We start from the raw sequence: 8,810 nt of genomic DNA, 5'->3' as shown, positions 1-8,810 counted from the left end.
GCCTCTCTCCACCGCGTGGTCAGCAGGGGGCGCCCCTCCACGCAGAGCCCAGCGCGGGGCCGCCCTGCGCAGGCGCGGGCCGTTGGTGGGGCCGGAACCTGATTTCGGGGCCGGAACCTGGTTGCGCGGCCGCGCGCCCGGGGGAGCGCGTCGGGTGAGGCACAGGACGTCGCGGCGGTGGCGGCCGGGCGGCGAAGCTGGAGCGGCGGTGGCGGCGGCGGCGGGAGGCTGGGGCCGGGGCTGAGGCCGGGGTCGGGGCTGCAAGGCCCGTGGGGCGGCAGGCGGCGGCAGCCCGGGGCCCGAGCCCGGACACGGGAGCGGCCACCATGGCCGAGAGCATCGTGAGTGGGGCGGCCGGGCGGGAGGGCGCCGGGATGAGGCAGCATATTTGCCGGCGCGGCCTGCGGAGAGGCGCAGCGGCCCGCCCTCCTCCTGGGCCGGCCAGCCGGCTGGGCTCCCGACCTCCTCTCAGCTCCTCCCGTCCCCGGCTGGAGTAGGAGGCCGGGCGGTCTATTCCTGGTCGCGGGGTCTCGCCGGGCGCGCCTAGAAGAGGGGCTCCGGGTTGCCGGGGGCTAAGACCCCTCCTCGCCTCCTGTCCGTCTTTCCTGCCTCCTGCCGTTGCCCCAGTGAGTGCCTTGTCACAGGTCACTAAAAGCGTTTTCTACAAATGGGGACCCCCCTCTCCGCTAGAGGAAGCTGCGAAGAAGGGAGACGGTGGACTGGCGGATGGCAAGGAGACCTTGACAGCTACCTGTCTGTAAAGGGATGTTAGATCTCATTTTGTACCCGAAGTTAGAGGTTAACACACGTCCCCTTAAAGTTTTTGTGTTTTTTTTTTGTTTTTTGTTTTCTTTAAGTGAAAATCAGAAAAAAACTGGCCGTCTCTTAACTTGAGAAAAGTTCCTCTAAGAAGTCAGTGTAGCCGGAAAAAACCCAACAGACCAGCTGAACAGAAGAATTTTTTGGTTAACTTTAAGGACCACTTGGAATTTCCTGGGGGAAGCAAAAGCAGTGTGGGGTGGCAAGTCATGTTCAGAACTTGGCCTTGGGAGGGCCTCGAACAGTTTTGCCAGGTGTTGGGAATAGCACGCATTCTCTCTGGATGGTCAGGTCTGCAGGAACCTCCAGCTCTGGGACTTTCAGACTTTTCCTCTAGTGAGTCCTAGCTCTGCTCTCTATTCAGGGGCCCTGGCTCCTTCTCCCTGTTTCCCAGCCTAGAGATGAGCAGAGGGAATAAATGGCCCAAAAGAAATGAGCAACTAACTCGTTTTAAAATAAGACTTACCACCAATTCTTGGTAACTCATCCTAGAAATAGGTTAAGAGCACTCAAATATGCTTCCAAACTTTCTCTTTACTGTAGTATTTTTAACTGAATTGAAATACCTGTGGATAAGTGAGTTGTTTCAGAGAAAGCCACTTTTGTGTCTGTGTATAAGGCAAAGCTCTAGTGGATAGCTTGGATCTCTTGCTGAATTTCTCACATTGTGAGGAATTGAAACAGATCATTCTTCTGAAATTTATTTCAAAAGTTTATTTACTTATTTAGAAGAAGTCTTCTAAAATTTTTTGTGTAAAAACTTGATTTTTATCTTACTAATTCTTTGACTCCCCCAAGAAGTATTCTGGGCTCACTTTTCTCATAAATAGGGAGACCTAGGTTACCAAGAAGTTAATGTGTCTCTGTTGCCTGGTTTGTGTTTTCTTGTGTATTTTATAGCCTGTGTCAAAGGCCAGGCCATAACTTCCCTCAGTATAAGTTATGTTTGTCTTTCGGAGTTAAATACTGAGCTTAGCTTGGAAATCTTGACTTCTATGTCTTGTTGTAAACGAACAAGTAGAATAACTTCTTAAGCTTTGAAACTCTCCAGAAACGTGTAATCCTGACCTTTAACTCCTCAAGGAGTAGAGTGTCATGCTCTTGGTCCTAAGTGAACATTCAAAGCCACAGTCACTACATCCCTCAAAGAGAAGCAGGGCTCTTTACTGCTTAACCTGCCTCAGTATTGGAGACAGGTTGCAGAAACAAATAAGTGGGAGGTTACCTCATGTCCAGGCTGTGTATTAAAACATTTTTCTAGATCTTGAATCTAGAGTATACTAGAAATCAAAAGTCAAAAGACTTTTTGTTTGTGGTACACACAGATGAATGAGAAAGTTAAACAGATGTTATTGAGAAGCAAAAATAAAGAAAATACATTCTTAACAATTGGGATTTCATAAGGACTATTCAAAACAAAATCTTAAAATTGAATACAACATGGGGGGGAAACCTTTTCAGTTAAGCAAAAGTTATTCGATCTCTGGGTCAGGAAGATCCCCTGGAGTAGGAAATGGCAACCCGCTCCGGTATTCTTGCCTGAAAAATTCCGTAAACAGAGGAGCCTGGTGGGTTACAGTTCATGGAGTTGCAGAGTCCGACACAACTGAATACACACACACACACACACACGCGCGCGTTACTAGAAAATGAGAAAGGACTTCACTGGTAGTCCAGTAGTTGAGACAGGACTCCTTGCTTCCCCTGCAGGGGTTAGGGGTTTGATGCCTGGTTGGGAAAGTTCTGCATGCTGAGAGGTATGACCGAAAAAACCAAAACAGAAAGAGGCAAGCTATTTTTTAGGAAATGTAGGAATAATTTTAGGAAAATCTAAATTATTATTATTTAAAGAATATTTGTTTATTTGGCTGCACAGAATCTTAGTTGTGGCATGTGGGATCTAGTCCCCTGACCAGGGATCAAACGCCAGCACCCTACATTGGGACCCAGAGTCTTAGCCACTGAACCACCAGGGAAATCCCTACATTATTCTTAATTTGTTTGATAAAATAGACCAGATCGAAAGCCGTTGTGGCATTTTGTCCTGTATCAATGAAAGCCTTTCAAAAACAGTTGCTTATGACATTTCTCATCTGTATAGTGTTGTTTTGAATACAATATACAGTGCAGTGTTGCTGAGAGGAAGAACGTGAGTACTTTCTGGCACATTCTGTTCGTGGCTCCTCCCATCCCTCAGGTGGTTGGAACATCCTCTGTCTTGAATCTTGTCATGGCAGGGCATGCCTTTTCATGCTCCCCATTGAGGCAAGACCTCAGATGGTTGGCCTGGACATAGCAGCTCACCTTCACTGGGCTTCTATCAGGGTGAAAATCAAGTCTAGAAAGTGCTGCTCTGTCCAGCTGTCTTCCAGACCTGACAACCATTTCATGGCTAGCCATGAAAATCCATATATTTAAAACTCTGACAAATTTTACCATGGTATTAAACATCTTATTTCTTCTCTTTTATTCTTTTTATTGAAAGTAAATAACAAATTAGATTTCCTGCAATCCTTTAATGTTTTTAGTTTTTTTTCTATTTTGGCCTCATGGCTTGGGGGGATCTTGGTTTCTAACCAAGGATCGAACCTGTGCCCTTGGCTTTCACTGCGGGTCCTAACCCTTGATAGTCTGCTAGGGAGTTCCACGTGGAATTCTGTGATGTTTTAAAAGTAGTCTGTATGGATCTGGGAACAAAAATGTTTTTTTAAACAACTCAGTTGTTCATGATTCTTGTTTTTTTTCCTGCTGATAAAAAAAAATATATTTGTATAAACCTGAAGAGAAAAATGTTGATCTTTCAGATATATTCTTTATAAATAATGGTTAAAAGTTGAGGTTGTAGGAATTCCCTGGTGGTCCAGAGGTTGGGACTTTGCACTTTCACTGCTTAGGGTGTGGGTTCAAGCCCTGGTTGGGGAACTAAAATTCCACAAGCCATGTGGCATGGCCAAATAAATTAAAAAAAAATTGAAGCTGTATTTTTCTGAGTGAAATGACACGAGTTGACTATTAGGGCAGCCCTCTTAGGATGTCCTCCCCTGTGCTGATGACTCTCAGACCTCTGCTTCATCTTCTAGAAACATTGGGTTACAATACGCAGGGGGAAAGGTGAAGTTTGACTCTTTAAGTTCCAGTGACTCATATGCCAAGAGACTGCAGATGTTAGTTTCAGTAATAGGTCAGGACCTTCCAAGTCTGCACAGTAACCACCTTGTTTCATTTACCATAGATAATACGTGTCCAGTCCCCAGATGGGGTGAAGCGGATCACGGCAACAAAGAGAGAAACGGCTGCAACATTTTTGAAAAAGGTACCTATGGCTGGGTATTGACCTTTCTTCATCCTCCACTGTTGTTCCCTTCCTAGTCTGTACCTTTTCTCTTTCCCTCATTTTCTTGATTCCTCCCCACTCCCAAGTTTAGTCTCTTGCATTGGTTTTCTCTGTCATGATTGGTGGGACTGATACAGGATCAGATGTGTCACAGCTGACCACTGCTTACCATTGCAGGACCAAGGGCCCAAAGGTCAGTGTAAAAGGATTTCATAGGAGGAGTATTTGTGAGTGAAAAATCAGAGTGAAGAACTTGAATCGTTTTTCAGCAAAGGGGAATTATTAATATGTATAGAATGATCCCACTTTCTTCTTAAAAAATTAAATTAAGCTCCATTTACAAATCTGTGATGTGAGAATGTGGTTTAAAGAGCATAAGCCAGACCTAAAAGGGGTAGCTCTGGAAGAGGAGGCCAAAGGAAGGAGAGTGGCTTTTGCTTGATGCTTCATTCTAGAGGTCGACAAAGCATGGTTCATGGCTGGCCGCCTATTTTCATTGGAACTCAGCTGCACTCTTTGGCTTATGTACTGTCTGGCTGCTTTTGAGCTCCAGGGGCAGAGCTGAGTAGTTGTGACAGATTGTATGGCCTGAAAGCTGAAAATATTTACTGCCTGGCTCTTTACAGAGAAAATTTGCCAACCTCTATTTTATACATTCTTTATTATTTGAATTTGTTGTAGATAGGTATTAACTTTTATAATGATTTAAAAAGTCACTTTTCATAAGCAAAAAAAAAAAATGGTCACAGACTGTTAAAGCCAGAGGGAATTTTCAGTGTCAGGTAGTCTGATCTTTTTGTTTTCACAAAGATGGAAATTGAAGTCCAGGGAATAAGGAGATTTGCTGAGGATTACACTGTGATCTGTTAAGGAAGTCATAGCACTTACCTGAGAAGTTTGGTTTCTGAAAAGTAGTTTCTATTCTGGTTCCAACAGTGCTGCTTAAGTGACCGTATTTACAAGAATAAAAGAAAAAAACCCAGGTGCAGTAGACAGCAGAAAAGAGAATCTCTGTGTCTTCAAGGACTTTTTAATATCCTGCATGTGTGCTTACTTGCTCAGTCACGTCCACCTCTTTGTGACCCCATGAACTATAGCCTGCCATGGAATTTTCCAGGCAAGAATAATGGAGTGGGTTGCCTTTTCCTACTCCATTTTAATATTTTACTCTTTGCTTTTTTAGTAGTAGCTGACCATTGTCAGCTCACTCCTGGTGATGGTGCTGGGATACCCTAAAAGCTTGAGTTCTTGAGAGATCGTCTGAGCAAAGATGAAGCATTAAGTGGCTATTGCTTGGATAGTTGTGGGGATAAACGTGAGATTAAAAATACTGCCTACAGTTGTTCTTTACTTTTCTGAGTCTTTGTTATATGAAAATTTCTTATATCTGTAGTAACCATGTAGAGATATGATTTTGTTTTTAACTTGAGGTTTTCGTGCTTGGCATCAAATATAGAGTTGTTGGACGGGTTAAATTCAAATGATTTAAAAGAAGCCTAAAAATACAGGATTATTCTGACTTTTATTCGCCTCAGAAGCATCCTGAAACCCTAGTGCTCCCTCTGGGTGTTTACCTGCTGCCTTGCATAGGGAATGTGGACACAGGAGCCGTCGCTGGGCGCGGGCGGAGTCAGGGAGGCGCCGCCTCGTGTCGGCCTGGTTTCTGAAGCCGTTATCACCGCAGCAGCCATTGCTTAGGAGAAATTTGTTTGGGAATACTCAAAAACAAACATTTATTACGCTGAGATGTTTCCCCTCAAGTGCAAATCCTTTCCTCTGATTATGCAAATAATATGGATTAATTATAAAAGCCTTGAACAATACAGGAAGTATAAAGAAGCAATAATAATAACTCAAAATTTTACTAGCCGTGTAGCATGTCTTTATGTGTGCACATGTGCAGGCATATGTGCACATACATCCCTGTGTATGCATGTAATGTACTTTCACCAAAATAGGAGCATACTCGACTACTGCTGTATTTCATATCTGAGGTTAAGGAGAAACATTTATGGATCACCAAAGAGAAAAATGGAGAAGGAATTGGCAAACCTACTCTGGTACTCTTGCCTGGAGAATCTCATGAGGAGCCTGGTGGTCTGTAGTGTGTAGGGTTGCGAAGAGTTGGATATGACTGAAGCAACTTAGTACAAAACACGAAACAAAAACTGGCATGCCTGCATTTTAATTTATATGTAAAGTGCTTTTTTAAGACTGATTTGGAAATAATGTATTTTAATCATGTATTATGCATTGGTAAAGAGGAAAATCCAACTGAAATCAATTGGATAATAGGCTCTCCCTGTGACCTCACATTCAGAGTCCAACCTTCCTGAACCATTTTTTGATTCACGTGACCATGTTATGTCTCACTGAAGGGGTCACTGTCTGCCCTGTCAGGAAGACCAGTGAGCCAGCCACCAACACCTGTGTTTCAGGCGCTAGTGCTAGGACGCTCTCCACCTTACCGACAAGGCTCAACAACCAAGATCCCTCTTTCGTCCTTGATTGATCACTGAATGGATTGTTTGATGGCGGTGTTGAGGGCTCATGGTTGTTTAGCTATCTGGGTGACAAGTTACATGAGTCCAGGCAGTGACCCATATGTCAGTCCTCCTGCCCTGCAGGCAGAAGATGCACCCATTCTAGAGAAATTCACATCTCACCTTGTGATCATTTGTAACCTGCTTTTTTCACTTTACAATAGGTTATGGACATGACTCTATGTCAACAAATGTAGATTTGTATCTTGTTTTTTTAACTGTGATAAGAATAACATAAAATCTGCCATGCAAACCACATTTAAGTGTATAGTTTAGTAGCGTTAAGTACATTCATAGTGTTGTACATCACCACCACCCATCTCCAGAATTTCCTCATCTTCCCACACTGAAACTCTGTTCCCATTAAACACAAACTTCCTCTCCCCTCCTCCCCTTCAGCTCTGGTAACCACCCTACATTCTGTCTCTCCAGGTTTGTCATATAAGTGGACTTGTACTGATTTTTGATAATTAATAATTTGGTTGTGCATTTGTGCCCTGTAAGTGGGCTTTGAAATGGCCTTCCTTTTGCCTCACAGACTTGCCTGAAAAGTATGTTAACCACTGAACTTTGTTGGCTCCAACTTCCCATCCCCACACTTGACATCCTTGATCCTGGTTTAATATGTGGCATTATGCTCTCTAAGGAAATTGGTTTTGTAAGTGTAATGAGACATCTTGCAATGAAAATCTCTCATAGAATCTTGAGTTACTGGATCCTTTCCTTCTCTGTGAATCATTAGACCATAAACCCCTCCAGGACAGGTTCTTCTGGCTGTCTTGCTTGGCATCGTCTTTCCTCATCTCCAGGATCCAAGGGTTTGCTTCTGCTGCTGTCACTTCCCTGAAAGGGCCCTTACTGAGTCACCCCAGATCCTACCTCTGTCCTTGTTTTTTGGCTGCACCTTGTGGCTTCTGGGATCTTAGTTCCCCAACGAGGGATCAAATGTGCACCCTCAGCCATGAAAACGCAGAATCCTAACTGCTGGGTTGTCAGGAAATTTCCCTCAGTCCTTTCTTAACCGACCTCTTAGCAGCAAGTGACTCTGTCCTTTCTCTTTATAATATTATACATTTTTTTTTACCTGTGAATTAAAGTACCTGCTAAGAGATGCTTGAAAAATGTGAACAGTCAAAAAGACTGATGATGAAGAAAATACCCAGGTCTGGGTTGGGGCGGTGCCAGCCTCCAGGAACCGTCGGTCAGCCTTCCCACCTCCTCACCCTGTCACTCCTCTCCTGACCTGATGGGAGCTGCTTCCCCACTTTTCTGTGTTTTACCACCTCTATGCCTTCCTAAACCCTAAATTTTAGTTTTGGCTGTTTTTCAACTTAAATGAAATCATGCCATGTATTCTTTTTTGTTACTTTCCATTATAAACATTTGTATTCATCTTACATAGTACCATGTTTCTGGTTTTATTACAGTAGTCACACATCAAGATTATCTCAGGTGTGAAATGAAGTTTTTAAGCTTTTTTTCCTGGCTGCACTGTATGGCATGTGGGATCTTAGTTCTTCTACTGGGAACTTGTGCCCTCTGCTTTGGAAGGCAGAGTCTTAACCACTGGACTGACAGCAGAGTCCCAGTTTTTAAGATTTTAACTGTGCTCTTGTAAGACTCTGCTAAGTTTTTTTGTTTTTTTTTTAATGCTTGATGCCTTGTGTTCGATTTCTGTATCTTTAGATAAAGAATTCAGAGTTCACAGAAGCAGTTATTTTCACAGGAGCACCGTATAGAACCTAGTATATATATTTCTGCATCTCCCAACAGTGGGATTCAGCATGTGTGAAGTAATGTTGCTGGCTGTTGTATTTGAAAATACTGCTGCTCTCTGTCCTGATAGAAAGCACAGATCTCAGTCATGTGGTCATAGGGATTTCCCTCTGCCCACAGGGCTGCCCACACGATACCCTGCACCACTTCAGAGATTGCCTTACATCCCAGGGGTGCTATCCTAACTCACACAAGAACGATGTTCCTGGTGCAAGACTTCTTTCTTATTCTTGGCAATAGCTTGCAGTGCTCTGCCTATAGAAAAACAGTATGGTTTTGCAGAACAGATAAAGTGCCACAATTTGTTAATTTCAGTTTATCGCTGTTTCAGAAAAAGG

At 43.7% G+C, this 8,810-nt stretch overlaps 1 protein-coding gene across 1 annotated transcript in view; it reads left to right on the top strand.

The window, feature by feature from the left end:
- Positions 1-217: 217 nt before the first annotated feature.
- NPLOC4 (nuclear protein localization 4 homolog (S. cerevisiae)) overlaps positions 218-8,810 on the top strand; it is a 49,806-nt gene continuing 41,213 nt past the window's right edge. Inside the window, exons 1-2 of the mRNA XM_010856315.1 lie at positions 218-341; positions 4,052-4,132. Of these exons, the coding sequence (XP_010854617.1) occupies positions 327-341; positions 4,052-4,132 (96 nt within the window). The 5' untranslated portion in view covers positions 218-326. The remainder of the gene's footprint in view (positions 342-4,051; positions 4,133-8,810) is intronic.

Source organism: Bison bison, unplaced genomic scaffold, assembly GCF_000754665.1.
Source record: "Bison bison bison isolate TAMUID 2011002044 unplaced genomic scaffold, Bison_UMD1.0 scf7180017864371, whole genome shotgun sequence".
Classification (NCBI taxonomy): domain Eukaryota; kingdom Metazoa; phylum Chordata; class Mammalia; order Artiodactyla; family Bovidae; genus Bison; species Bison bison.
The sequence above is the reverse complement of the archived record's forward strand: the minus strand, read 5'-3'. Positions and strand labels throughout refer to the sequence as shown.